The sequence below is a fragment of the Sarcophilus harrisii genome, chromosome 6 (assembly GCF_902635505.1).
Source record: "Sarcophilus harrisii chromosome 6, mSarHar1.11, whole genome shotgun sequence".
Lineage (NCBI taxonomy): Eukaryota > Metazoa > Chordata > Mammalia > Dasyuromorphia > Dasyuridae > Sarcophilus > Sarcophilus harrisii.
In genome coordinates, this window is record NC_045431.1 from 35,655,405 (window position 1) to 35,670,802 (window position 15,398).

The 15,398-nt window shown below is 34.7% G+C and overlaps 1 protein-coding gene across 9 annotated transcripts in view; it reads right to left on the reverse strand.

Moving 5' to 3' along the window:
* Nucleotides 1-15,398, reverse strand: part of FRYL (FRY like transcription coactivator) — a 262,394-nt gene that overhangs the window by 83,169 nt on the left and 163,827 nt on the right. For 8 of the 9 annotated variants that reach the window (XM_031942465.1, XM_031942463.1, XM_031942464.1 and 5 more), the window contains 6 exons: nucleotides 14,019-14,204; nucleotides 13,791-13,877; nucleotides 12,254-12,522; nucleotides 5,169-5,364; nucleotides 3,715-3,839; nucleotides 1,670-1,727 (listed from right to left, as the gene is read on the reverse strand). In XM_031942465.1, coding sequence (XP_031798325.1) covers nucleotides 1,670-1,727; nucleotides 3,715-3,839; nucleotides 5,169-5,364; nucleotides 12,254-12,522; nucleotides 13,791-13,877; nucleotides 14,019-14,204 — 921 coding nt within the window. The remainder of the gene's footprint in view (nucleotides 1-1,669; nucleotides 1,728-3,714; nucleotides 3,840-5,168; nucleotides 5,365-12,253; nucleotides 12,523-13,790; nucleotides 13,878-14,018; nucleotides 14,205-15,398) is intronic. The other variant, XM_031942459.1, reaches the window with a different exon arrangement.

Consider the following 15,398-nt stretch of genomic DNA (forward strand, 5'->3'; position numbering starts at 1 on the left):
AGCACTCCTTGAAAAGTCAAAATTTAAATTAGAAATTATTTTGGACTTATGCATAGCTTTGGCTGTCTGTGAATATACCTTTTATTTTTATGCCGGTAACACACTAACACAGTTTTCAAGATTTACTAAGCATAATAATCTTTGGTACTTAGTGCAAGTATTATTTATACCCATTTCAGGGTTGGGAAACTAGAACTTTGTGAGCTCGATTCATATTATCAAGATTATACAGATAGTAACAGGAACTGGATATGAATCCCGGTTTTTTTGGCTTTAACAGTAATGATCTTTTAAAATTTTAAGCCCCACAACTTTTTACTATTCGAGGAATCTAAAGTACTTTAATTATTCAATTGTCTAAGTAACACTAGTTTAAACCCCTATTATATGCTACAAATGAAAAAAAAAATTTACCACTAAATCTTCATTCACAAATCTGTTCACGTTCTCTCTCTCTCTCTCTTTCTGAAGAGAAACTTAGCTTATTTCTAAGCAGTTTTGATGCATTTTTAAGTGTATAGAGTTATGGCATGATAGTGAAAAAATGTGCAGAATGTTCATTAAGTTACACATTTTCCAAGTCATTAGGTCTCTATAATCATTATAAATAGGAATCATAAATATGGGACAGATAAATAATTATCTTGTATAAGGTCTTATAATTCACAATTTTTCAGCCAAAAGCTGACATCAAATAATATTGGCCAAAGTAAGAGCTGAATCTTATAAGTGAAAAAACTATTTGATTGCTTATTAATCATTCTTTTGTTTGAAAAGGCTTGGTTTCACCCTTTAAAAATAATAAATGTGATTTTGAAAAGCTATTATACAAAAAAAGCAAGTAAATATGTAACGTAACAATACTGATGAAACATCATTAAGTAGTTTGTTTACTGCTATTTCTGATATTTAAATAATTTTTCAATAGTCTTAGTCGCATAAGTCTGGGTTTACACAGAAACATGGGGACATCTTCCATAGACAAATCTTTTTTTTTTTTGGAAAGACTTCCTCAAATAATTTTTCTTTGGGACCTAACTCCATTCCAGTCTGGCCACTCCTACATTGGAATGAGGAGGCATAGAGAGGACAGCTGTCAGAACAATGCTCTTGCTACTAATCTAAAACTGTAATGGAAATTTTCCCTACAACTTTGTTTCAACTCAAATTATGTTTTCACAGGGGGAATTAACATTATTTGGGGCATGCTTATAATTTTGTTAAGCACTTCTCTATTCCTCTTATAATCACCTAACCCATCACACATCACATCATCCTAACAATCTCTTCTTACTTTAATTTGCTCTATATACTAATGCCAAAGAAAACACTCATCAAACCATTTCTTGGTTGATAATGGTATAACAAGTCTCTCTCTCTTGTCCATTCCTTATGCCTATCTGGCTTTAAGACTTTTCATCCAGTGGTCCTGGATGAAATGAAATGAAACCTTTTTCCCAACATGAATTCTGTTCATCTAGTTGACTTCCTTACTATCCCCTGAGTAAGCCCTATTCATTTCTACTTTCATCCTTTAGAAAAAAAAAAAGTGACTTTCCTCTCCCTTAATTGCCTCCTCCTTCCTTTTGGTTAATGCAAAGGAGTAGGTAGCCTGAAGTAGAAGAAAATCCACTAATTTGGAGGCTCAAAATCACTCAACTGTTCTCACCTCTGGCCTTCTTTCAAGTGCTTCTTTAATTATAGGGTGCAATTCTTCTATTAGTTCCCTGGAAAGAAAAATATTAATTGCTACATTAATAACCAAGCTGATATAATCAAACTTTAAATGAAAATACATGAAAAAAAATGAACAAAAAACCCTAGTGCCAGTCTTAATCATTGATTTTTAGCATTCAATTTGTATTGGAAACAGGGATTAGGTCAGTCAATTTTGATAACAATCAAGTATTTCTATATACGCTTTCTATTTATTTTCTAATAGTGAACTTTTTATTAATTGTCATCTGAAAAGAATATACTAAAAAGAAAAAAAAAAACAGAAAATCTGCAGACACATTAACAGAACTTATTGGGGGGGGAAAAGCAATCAAAAAAGTTCTTTAGAAAACTTTACTGGTGTAATATGCCTCTATTTCATTATAATGCATAAGAAAGTTAGTTATCAATGTTTAAAACATTTAAAGTTTTATTTTTTTTTTTGAAGTTCGAGGTAGAAAAATTCAGCTGACTGATAATTTAAACACATATACTGTGCCCAATATTTGTCAGGCACTGAGCTGGGTGTTAATGGCCAATGGATGAAATAAGACACAATCAGTCCCCCAAGGATTTCAGGCGCTGCCAGGAGAGAGGAGACTGCTGGGTCCAAAGGCAGAGGGCACGTGTCTGAACAGTAAGCTTTGCCACTTACAGCCAGTGTAACGTTGGGCAAGTTAATTAACCTCCCCACCCCCCTCTTCGCTCACCCATAAAATGAAGTCAGGAGAAACTCTTCAAACTCAAATGTCTCGGATGTTTATGAAGATGCAGACACAAAATATAGAATACAAATCATAATGTGGTGAGGGCAGAGGAAAGGTCCTACCAAGTGCTATGAGAAATGTGAAGAAAACAAGATGGCTTCCGGGCACCTTCCCAGAGTCCTCACTGCCTGGGATGAGGAGACAGTGGCAGGAGAGGTCGGGGCCAGAACACACAGAGGGAAAGGTTCTGATAGCAACAGCAGCAGGGGCAGGCCCGGGGAGAGGTATAGCCAGAGGGTGCCCAGTTGCCTGCCGCCCCCCTGAGTCGGGTAGGACGGGCATTCCCCAGGTGCCAGGGAGCCAAGAGTGGAAACAGGAACAGCTCGGGGTCCTCATGGAAGTGTGGGCAAGAGACAATGTGGGAGGCTGGTCTAGGGTGGCGGCAGCATAGAGAGACAAGATCTGAGAGACCTTTTGGGGCTAAAGTGATAAGATGGGACAGGTGAGAAAGCAAGAACAGAGAGCAGCTTGAAGGCTTTAATCCTGGTGACTAGAAGGATGCTGATAATGGGCTACTAAAAGATGGAAGTCAGGAGCAGGGACAAGTTTGGGGCAGGAGGATACACAGGCAGTCTGCAGAAGGGCAGTGCGGTAGCAAAGGGAAAACCTGTCCTTTATAGTCATCCCCACAGAAATGAACACCTAAAGTCACAGAAGGCGGAGGGACAGCCAAGTGAGAGAGGGTGGAGACCCTTCCAGAATGCAGAAGGGGCAAGAGGAGGCTGAGCTGTGCATGAAACTCATGACACTTAGGGATAAAATAGGTATTGTCACGTGGGGCCTTGCATGGGTGATCAGATTAACTAGGGGCATCCTTAAGAAAATGAAGGGAAGATCAGAGCTGGACAACATTTTCCTCAAGCAGATCGAAAGAATGTACTTTATATATAAACACCTCAAGCCCTAAGAATGACATTCTATGAAATGCTTGAGAATTAAAAACAACTAAGTGTTTCATTTATGTCACTTAAAATCCATCCTACTTTCTGTTAAGTCTATAAATATAACGTGGTACTTAAGGAGGAAAATAAAAACAGGGATTCATCATAAATAAGGCTCAATTTTCTTATAAAACTAATTAAGGATGGTAGATTCATTTTTCAAAAATCACTACATATAAGAGATGAAGAAACATTATCAAAATCACTACCCTTAGAATTCTAAATAAGTAGCCAATTTTTCTATTAATTATTTACTTATATAGAAAATATAGAGACAAGATAATAATTACCTAAAAGCTCCTGGGTTGGTCCTGCCAAGACCAAGAACAAGGGATTCAGTTATTTCCATGCTCTCAGAGCGCATCATTGGAACTATGTGCTTAAACAAGGAAGAAGGGGATGGAATGCCAATAATCTGGGGGGGAAAAAATACTGTGTTTTTATAGTAGACAAAGTAAACCTACAATCTCATAGCACTAAAAAGAACAAAAATAATTTAACATGTTAAACTATTTTTTGGTCAGGGATAATGAATAGACAGACATAAACATTATACAAGCAGCACTGGAAAAACAAATCAATAAAACTGGCATAACTCAAGGTGGTTAAATAATTTGCCCAAAGTCACACAGCAGGTTAATTACTAACCCAAGTCTAGAACTCAGGTGTCTTGACTCCTACTTGCATGGTCTTCTCCCTGTTCCAGGCTAGCTCCCCCAACATTTTGTGTTCCAGATTGCCTTAGGATGCCAGTAATGGGCTAAGGTGGGGAAAACATGGGTTAGAAGACAGGAGATCTGCTCTCTAGTCTGGGCTCCATAACTCCCCTTCTGATTGCAGTGAATTCCATTTCCTCTCCCAGGGCCTTACTTTGACCTTTTAGCAAATGAAGCCACATGGTGCTTGGTGAGAGAGTATGGTGGGAGAGTCCGGAATGTGGAGCCCAAACCCTCGGTTAGTCCTGGGCTCTTGCTGTGAAGCCTTGGGCAAGTCACTTAACCTGGCTTTCATGCCCGAGTGTCAGACAAGGAAATCTCCAGACTTTTATCTGCTACAAGTCCATTACTCTAGGCTCCTAGGACTGGATCATCCGCGTGATCAGAGAAAATGCAAAGCACAAATACCAAAAAGGAGACTGTGATCACCCAACACAAGATCTAACTCAATACTTTATGGTATTGGAGGCTGTACTGATGGCCTCTTTCTGAAGATGTTGTTGAAGGTGTGATTTAAAAAAACCTCAATGTTCCCCGTGATTTTAAAAAACCTCAATGTTCCCTTTTTACACCAAGATTCTATAATCTTGTAATATCAATTCTCATCCACTTACCTGGGTATCACCTAAATATCATCCTTGCCTTTGAGAGGAAACTTCAGTTACCCAGGCAAGATCCTATAATTCTCTCTTCTACCCTTTTAAAATTATACTTACCTTCCAATATTAGAAAAATGAATAAAAACTACATGATATGCTATAAATATAATAATTTTTTTAAAAATCCATAATCATGATCTTAAGAATGGTGGCTTTATTGTGAAAATAAATAAAATGTGTATATGTGATTAACATTTCATTTCTTTTTAAATAAATAAATCTTTACTAATCCAAGAAAAACAAGGAATTTGGAAAATATAAAGGAAAGAAAGTGATCACTTAATCTACTCACTTTTCTGACAAAAAAGAACTCTACAATTATTTTATTCAATTCTTCACTATTACTATGGAGAGACTTCAAATACTTACTTTAGAATCAATGCCATAACCACTGTCAGGAGTAGATGCCAGCGTTTCAGGAGGAGAGCATCTCATGGAACCAGTAGATGGGGAAGAGGATGCACATGTGGCTGCACTGCAGCAAAGAATCAGGTAGTTTCTCCAAAGTCCAATGTAGGAATCACTGCTTATGGTAGTACTGACTTTTTTAGCATTAATGGGGCTACTAGACAAAGATTAAAAAAAAAAAAAAAAAAAAAAAAGCAAATTCAACATGATATACGGTCAATAATATTATAGCCAAGAAATGTCTATTAATGTATTTCAAATAATTTCCCAATACTTCAATGGATCTATGATGTGATCAGTGGGGTAATTCCATCAATAATACAGATTATGGTCTACCACATCCTATGTATTCATGCTAATCTATGTATCCACACAAATGTATATACACAGATTTAAAGCAGCAAATATATTTGAGAGGGATGGCAGTCAGTCAGAAGGAAGGCATGGAGATAGGAAATATTAATGTTGCATGAGAGAAACAAGAGCTGGCTAAGGTAACTGAATCTAGAATAAACAGAACAAAAGACTGAAAGGATAGGAAGGGGCCAGCTTAGGAAGGTCTTTAAATGTCAAAGGAAGGACTTTAAACTGAAGATTGGAGATAATAAGGCTAACAGCAACAGAGAGGGATGCAACAAGGTTAGACTTAACTCTTTAACAAAATCTGTTTTAGGACCCGAATGAAATATAGACTAGAAAAATGGGGAAAGAATTAAGATAATGAAACCTAATATGATTATTGTAATATCAAGTCAGGCATGATTAGATCCTGAATGAACTTGGGCAGTGCCTGTGTGAGTGGAAAGAAAGAAATGTACACAAGTTGTGCTATAGTTAGAAACAAAATTTGATAATAGAATGGACATGTAGAACATGGGGGAATAAGGACTAAAGGATGTCATGAGTATTGTGAGTCTACATGACTGAATGGCAACAAGAGGACTATATGATGATCAATTCTGATGGATGTGCCTTTTTTTCAACAATGAGATGATTGAGGCCAGGTCCAATGGTGTTGTGATGAAGAGAACCATCTACATCCAATGGGAATTGAGTGTGGATCACAACATAACATTTTCACTCTTTTTATTGTTGTTTGCTTGCATTTTGCTTTCTTTCTCATTTTTTCCCCTTTTTGATCTGATTTTCATGTGCAGCAAGATAATTATATAAATATATATACATATATTGGATTTAACATATATTTTAAACACGTTTAACATATATTGGATTACTTGCCATCTAGAGGAGGGAGTGGAGGAAAGGGAGAGAAAATTTGGAACAGAAGGTTTTGTAAGATTCAATGTTGAAAAATTATCCATGCATATGTTTTGAAAATAAAAAGTTTTAACTAAAAAAATAAAAGATGGTAGCAGTCACAACAATAATAAGAAAGCTGGGAAGAGGGAAAACATTGGGGAAGTGAAGGGGGGGGAGGGGAAGGGGGAGGAGATAAGAATTCTTTGGATATGCAAATGTATAAGTAATAGTCAACTGCTACTGGAGTTCAGAAAAGAGACTATCTAGAAATATAGAATTAAGAAGCATCTGGCCAGAGATGATGAGTGAATCCACAGGAATGAAGGAAATCACAAAGCAAAATGGTGGAGAGAGAAAAAAGAGTACAGGGCTTTGAAGAAGAAATGGAGGAAGGGAGAGGTAGAGAGAGAATGAGAGAGAAAACAAAGGGAGGGAAGGAGGAAAGGAGGAAAGCACCCTAGAGACAAGAGAATATCCAGGAGAAAAAAGCAGTAATTACATTATATGCATAGAAGTAAAAAAAAAAATCATTTTTATGAAAAAATTAATAGATTTCATGATTGAGAGATTAATGTCATATTTTAAAAAGCTGTCTTTTTGACTGTGCTTGGTAGGACGTGAGGCATATAAATAAGCATTTTCCTGAAATCTATTGAGATAATGATTTGTTTTAAGTTGTTTTTGTATTTAATGAAATTGTGTTGTTTTTTCTCCTAACATTGAATTATTCTTGCATTTGTAGTACATCTAACTTGATGTTCTTGGTTCAATTTCATAAATGCAGTTCAGAAGAGACAGTTGTCTTTCACAATTTTTATGAATTTTTATGAATTAGGGTAGAACCGATAAAAGTGTCTTTTAAAAAATGTGACAGAATTTTATTATAAATACATCAAGACTAGGAGTTCCTTCACTCTTCCTCCTCCTTCCCCCCATAGTTCTTATGCAAATAAAGTGATCATAATGTAGACTTCAAGCTTCGATCCAGACATTCTAATGCCAGATATTTTGTCCCAAAGAAATCACTGATAAAAAGGGCCCATTTACACCAACACTCATTCCCTCTCTTCTTCTCCCTCCCTTCCTCTGCTCACCTTCTCCCCTCCTCTCTCCTTTCTTCTTTTTTCCTTCATCCCTCTTCCCCCCCCCCTCTTTTTTTTTTTTGGTAACAAAAAAGTAGAAACAAAGCAAATGTCTATTGATTGGGGAATAGCTAAAGAAACTGACACATGAATATAATTCATATTATTGTACTTTCAGAAATAATAAAATACCACAAATAAAAAGAATCATGGAAAGACTTACACAAACAGATATAAAGTGAAATAGACAAAACCAAGGAAACAATTTAAACAATGATCTATGGAAAGAACCACTACCACACAAAAAGGAAAAGAAATGTTGCAAATTTACAAAAATGAAGATTGGTCACAATGAGAGAAGTGAGAAAGTACTTGCCCCAATTCCTTTAAGAGATGAGAAATCTAGTATGAAAAAAAATCAAAATGGGGGAGGGGAGAGAATATATTTATCAGTTTTTCTGATTTCCCCCTTCTCTCTCTCTCTCTTTCTTTACTATCATCTTTTTTTTTTAAATTTTATTTTTCCAAATAAATGTAAACCTAGTTTTCAACATTCAATTTTGTAAGACTTTGTATTCTAATTTTTTTCCTTTCTCTTCTCCTCTCTAAGACAGCAAGTGATTTGATATAGGTTAAATATGAGCAATTCTTTTAAAATATTTCCACATTTGTCATGTTGTACAAGAAAAATAAGAACAAAAGGGGGGGGGGAACCACAAAAAAGATAAAAAGAAATGAACAAGGTGAAAATACTATGCGTGGATCCACATTCTATCTCCATAATTGTCTCTCTGGATGTGATTGGCATTTTCCATACTAAGAATGCCTTCATATGGAAAGTATTGCCTTGAATCACCACATTGTCAAGAAAAAAATTTGGTATATGAAGTGGCCTCTTGGAGGGGAGAAGGGAAAGGAGAATAAATAAAGGGGGGAATTTAAGTAATATAAAAAATAAACAGCAATAATAAAAATTTAGTTTGAAAAATAAACAGGCTAACTTTGTATTACTTTGCTAACTTTGTAAGGAGCAGTTTCAGTTTAAAACCAGGTTATAAAGGGTTTAAAAGGCAGTGAAAGGAATAGAAGCACCTACTATAGATGCTCAAATAGTCTAATCAAGGAGAGAAAATACATTGGAAAGTAACTAATGGGGATGATAGAAGCAAGTGAAGATTTTTTTTTTTTTTTTTTTTTTAAAGGATGGGGAGACATGGGTATGTTTGTAAGCAAAAGACAAGAAGAAACTGAAGATAAAGGACAGAGTGGAAAAGATAGTGAGGATCATTTTCTGGAAGAGATTCAAGTGTGCATGTAGATAGTCGCCTGTTACAATGGCCACCTCTTTATCTGAGGTAGGACTGAAGGAGAAAAGTGTTATATGAGTGCTCTGAGATGACAATAGAAGGAAGGAGAGAGAAGAGGGAGCTCCTACCTAATAGTCTCAATTTTTTTTTTTTTTGGATGAAGTTTAAGATAACACCTTCATCTAAAAGGGTGAAGAATGAGAGGTCTAAAGAAATGATATGGTTAAGGAATGGCCTCTGTGAAGTATATAAATAGAAATTCCCCATTTACAAAGGATTAGAAGAAGTACCCAGTTAAAATGAGAACAGTTGAGATTAAGAAAAATATAAATTTATAGTGAAAATTTACAATGACTTAGCCATAATGAGTGAGCTGGTCGTAGAAGACAGGAATGACCCAATTATTTAGATTTCTATTTTAACCATGCCTAAGGATTACATCACTCATCCCATCTCTAACTTGGAATGGATATGCACAAGTCTATGTGGACAGGCAGCTGCATAAAACAGATTTACCCATCTATTAATGTGTTGCCTTACTTATCCCAATTAATGAAGCCTGCTATTGGAAAAGGTACATATGACTGAAAAAGACAGTGTAAATGTATCTAACCAACCATACACAAGTTATGCTACTGGTAATGTACAAGCCACTAAAACTATTGTTAGAGAAGAAGCTCTTCCCCTCAGATGATCTCCTTTATCTGGAATTTTTGTAGAAGTTTGAAAGGAACTTTGCAGCTCAATGTCTTTAATCTTGGATACTGGTTGGTACCTCCTGCAAATCCTCCCCAGAGGAATGTGAAAGAGAATCCCTCGCACCACCCTGAGCAAATTTTATCCTTGAGACTCTTTAATCCTCCCTTCCCTCTATCCCTCCCCTTTTATTTTGAAGTTTATATGAAAGAATTGGTAACACTGTGCCACTATTTCTGATGTTTTGAACTTTTAATAGACTTTAAAATATCCTCTACTCAAAAAGTCTATATTTCAAAATAGATGCAGAGACTAAAATGTATTTGTCTTTTACCAATGTGTGTATTTATATTTAATGGTGAGGTTAAAAGTCTGATTATAAGCTAATCTCCTAGATTTTAAACCTGTTTAGGGATGTGGCCAGATGAAGTTGTAATATTTTGGTCAAAAATAAAGGGCAAACAAGTTTGTATAAGTCTTTTAGAAAGAACCAAGAGACATACAGTTAATTCCCCTTACTTACGAATACCCCCTTCAGTCCTCCTGCACACCACTGTCCCATGCTGTGCCCAAAAATAGATGGTCCTTGCTCTTGCCTGTTTGATGAACTATTTAGGCAAGCCTTTTCTCTCTAATGTTTCCTCTCTGGTGATGAGGAAGATGATGAACAATATTTGATGTCAGAGCATAGGCAACCCTTGACCTTGATTCTGACTCTGGAAGGAGGAATAATTCTAGGGTTTTGCTACTATTTCTTCTAGATTAAAAACTTGCAACTTCTATACAATTGGCATTTATATAGTGGCACAGTAAGTTTCCTGCTTTGTCATGGTGACACTATTGAGCCTCCAATGCAGAGTACTTGTGAGGTCCAATTATTTTTCTCTGTGCTGCAAAAACAAATCAGCTTGCTGGAAAGAATACATTATCCACTCCACTTGATAAAATAAGGCTGATATTCTGAAAAGCTGTCAGTGTTTAATGTCAACAATGTTTACCAAAAACTTAAAGTATAACAGAAAGAAGAAAGAGAATATGTGCTAGCATGTGTAAATGGATATTTTAAACACTATTTTAGAACATTCCACTGAAATTCTCCATTTGATCCTGCTTTCTTATCACCTTGGTCTCTCTAGGGTGATCAAATGTTAACTATGACTTATTCAGGATTCTCATTTGCTTCTTTCTGATGCTCTCCATGCAATGGTATTCTATGCAGTTTTTTTGTTTGTTTGGTCTCTTAATGTTAATTGTAACTTGGGCGCAACTACAATTTCATTGCTAGTACATTCCATCCTAAAGATGCAAATTCTTTATTTTTCTATAGGTAGGAGGGGACTGTTAGCAAGAAAATGTCAATGTATACAATGTGACATCCAAATATTGCAATATAAAAAATAAATTTTAAATAAAATGGAAAAAATTACACTGAAATTAATCAGCATAGTTTTGTGATTTTCAAAAGCACTTAGACAGAAGCAAAAAGGGTAGGAGGCAGGAATAATCTGGGATTTGAGTTTGGCAAACTATGATTATACCATGGTTCCTAGTATGGTTGTTGGAAAGAGGGAAGGATTTAAGAATTGAAAGTAGCGTAGAGTTAAACCAGTTGACCAAGGACTAAAAGAAAAAAGAGGAGAGTGTATTGCAAAAAGAATAGTATGGGAAAGAAAGAAATGACAATTATGGTAAGAACAATGAAGAAAACTAAGGTATCAAAGATTTAAGGAAAAATAAAATGGTAGAAGATTCAGATCAGATAAAGGAATTTCAGAATACACGACCACCGAAATAAAACCTTTGTGGGTGATAGTAGATCAAAAGTATGATTATCTCCATCTCTGTGTTTAGTTGAGGTAGAATGGAAAAGTAGGTATTTCATAGAACATTGAATAGAAGGAGTAGAAAAATTTGACCAGATTGAGGAACAAGGAAACAATAGAATTAAGTATGGTTTACTTCACCAATTTCTACTCTTTCATCATGTAATAATTGTTTTTTGAATTCTTAGCAGTGCAGAGTCATTTTTTAAGAAGTGGAAATGTAGTGATTCTATGACATCTACACATAGACTAACATGATAGTCTTTTTTGTATCCACGCCTCAAAAACAGCTTCAAAAAGAATTGTGAGCATTTTCTGCATATTTTCATTGGAATACTTGAAGAGTTTAATTTTTATTCATATTTAGGATTAAAAAAAAAAGCTAATCAGAACAATATCAGGTTAAAAGTTTTTAAATACTCAGGGAACTAGAATTCTGATGCAAAAAAAAAAAAAAAAATGTTAGTAGAGAAGCCTAAACAGTGGACACCCAGAGGAATATATGAGAAGGTTTTCTTGTTTGGGAACAGAATAATTTAGGGCAGCAAAAAGGGAACCAGAAAAGTAACAAATTAAAATCTGTTATTCTGTAATTTTACTTCTAACTCTAGAAGCAGCCAAAATAAAAGTCAAATGATGCTAATAACAGGAATTATGAAACCAGGGCAAATTTAGAAGGATGCAAGAAGAGGAAGAAAGAGAAAAAATATAGAGGTAGAAAAGCTCTATATGTTTCCTATGCCTCCCTTGCCCATTTTTAAGTATGTTAAAGCACATTATTCTTTGAGAATCCCTATTTTCAGAACTTTTAGAAGTGCTTTTTCATAAAAGTAAAAATTATAACGTATTCATTTAAATTACAATTGAGAGGAACTCACTTTATATCAACCTGAGGAGATAACAACTGGAGTCTTGTGTAGGCAAACATCCAAGCATAGCTCACAGCAGTAGAGCAGTACTTTGGAAGATTTTCTTGTTTCATAAAACTTGACAGACTAATTATCCATGGATCTTGCCCCTGGGTCACATGCGCAAATATCCATATATGAGATGGGCTGATCACATCAAACTGGTGACTGATAGGAGAGGAACTCCACTCAGCTAATGTTTGCAAATCTATAGAGCCAGGGCAATACAGTAAAGTTGTCTGTGGAAAAAAAAATTTGCATATTTAGAGCTGCCTGAAAGCTTTCTAACATGAACTGGGTTTAATACCAACAACAGATTCTCTTGACTTGACTCTAAATAATAAATGGATTGCATTTGGTTTTGCTCCTGAAATTACTAAAGAAAATCAAAGATAAAGATGGCAGTTTTCTACTACCTTACAAAGTTCTATTTCTTTGTTTACAAGAGTAAGTCATCTAAAAGGTCCACACACATTCTCAAAAATTGGCCTGTTGATATTTGGATTAAACTGCAAAACTAAATGCTACCTTCAATTCTGTTCAAACATCACAAGACAAAGAACACAAATTGGAAAAAGCATAAAGTGAAAGACTTAAAAAGACAATATTAAAAAAAATAATACAATATTTTTCAGATAGTCATTTATAAACAGATTTTTAAGCAAATATGACATTTTGAAAGAATGTGTCTTGCTAATCATAACTCTATGTGCAAGTATAAACACATCTCTCTCCACATTCTCTGAAGCTCCTTCAAACCCCCTAAGTAATATTCTTGGTCTCTATAATTTCCAAATAAAGAGTGTCATTTTGTAACCTAACTAAGATTTGTATTTTTTTTTAAAAGTATACTTTTTCTTCTATCCTACAAACTCATTTGCATTTCTTTGAAATAAGAGAATTAATTAAGCAATTAATGGTTGAATGATGTCTATAGTAGCTGCTTCACGATTAAGAAGACATTTTTATTCTTACTTATTTAAACACAATACCTTGCAAATAAACTTAGATTCCATTGAATCAACCATGCCACAGACATTAAAGAATCCCCAATCTAGAGCTGGAAAGGCTCTTTGAGGTTGTTTAGGCCAATTACATTGTTTGATAGATGTGGAGCTTGAGGTTCAGGGGAATTAAGTAACTTAATCTGGGTCACACAAGTAATACCAGAGATATGGTATGAACCCCATTCTTCTGACTCCAGAGTCTATACTCTTTGCATTATATAGACTATATTGACAATTCAGAAACCATTTCAAAACATGAAAATCAAATATATATTTTAACTATTTATATTATGCATTTGTTTTGGTTTTATTGAGTACAATTTAATGCCACCTTATTGTTAATTTCTATATACACTTTATAATTTGAAGAGTGTATTCATGTACATTATTTTTAAGGTAAATGTATCATAGAAAACAAACCAAAAGATATATGCCCTGTGTTTAAGGCAATATTCTTTAGCAAGACAACAACATCAAAGCAAAAAACCCACTCTCTTTACCTGATCAGCCCCTGTGAGGTGTATGAAGCTCTCAAGAATGGATGGGCTCAATCTGTCCATCACATCGATGGCCAATTCATCATCACCCTAAAAATAATAAATATAATCCTCTGAAAAATGTAATAGTGCTTCTGAAAAATAAACTAAGGTAATCATATAGTAGAATCTAATTAGAACAGTATTCACTGTAGAAAAGGACAAAATTTATCTGAAATTTCTTAATCTTACCTTAGAAATTTCCAAAAGTGCAAATAAAGCTCGTACTTCTCTAAGGACACTGACAGCTAATCTCCTAGTGGCAGGACGACTACTACAAAGAATGACGAGTGCAAATCCTTCCACCACATGGAATACATTGGAATATGGGATTCTCTCCAAAGGAAGGGAGTGAGCAGCTCCATTAGACATGTCATGCTTTAAAAAATTAAAACAATTACTCAAGACTTGCTGATAACAGTAAAAACAGAGCACAGAAATTTATAATAATTACAAATGCAAGTATGCCCAATTTTAATAAAATCCAATATGCAGAAACCAGTTTAATAACAGATAAATGAAAGAATGCCGACTTCTGCTACAAAAAAATATAGCTCCCATTGCCAATAAGTTCAAACACAAGAAACTTTTAAGTTATTATAAATTAAATAAATTAATAAATAAATATTAAATTATATTATAAAAATTATACTGTGCAGGGAAGCAAAGAAAAAGCTAAGGAGCTGGGGAAATAATGTATATTAGTTATTATATAGGCTTAAAATGAGTAAAAATTTATAAAATTATTTTCTTTTATATTGAAAATAAGATTTGGTAAATAAAAACACAGAAAAGCAGAGGCAAAGGGCCCTGGAGTAGGAGTTGCAAAGATTCAGATTTCAGGTTCAGTTTTTGTTATTAAGTAACTGAGTTACATTCAACAAGACACAGAACTACTCTGGCACATGGTTTATCCAGACCTGATAATCTCTAAATTCATTTCCAACTCTACAATTCTTTTATTCCTTACAATCAATCAGTAAAGATTTATTGGGCATTTAAAATAAAGGTACAATAAACACCTCTATTATAATTTTTTTTGAGGAAAAAAAACATTAAAAGAATAGCTTAAAACAAATATTATTACGGTACTCCAGCAAAAGAAAAGAATTTATGAGATTCCAAGTATGATTTCCTTCCTGAAAGAAGACTATCTTTTCTGAGCTACCAAAGGCAGGGCGGAGAAGTTATGAAAATGAATTGCACAGAAATGTATGGATCACCTAAGAGTAAAGGAAGTAATCCCAATAAGTTTGTAGGGAACTAAAGATGAGTTACTGCTTCAATAGAGCAGAGGGGACCTAGTCATCAAGGTTATGACAGTGAAACTCAAATTCTGAAAAAATAATATACTATCCCAACCTGGGAAAGGCTTATAATGTGGGCAAAATCTGTGTCAGCCAGGGTAAAGTTACTGACAGAGAGCTGGTCAATACATAATGACTTTTAGTAACTGAAGAGGAAGAAGATTTACAATATAATTTAGTGTAAGGAGTAATCATATTGATGAAATTAAGCATCTTGGAAGCAGAAAAAGAAAAGACAATTTATACTTATGTCCACATATACATT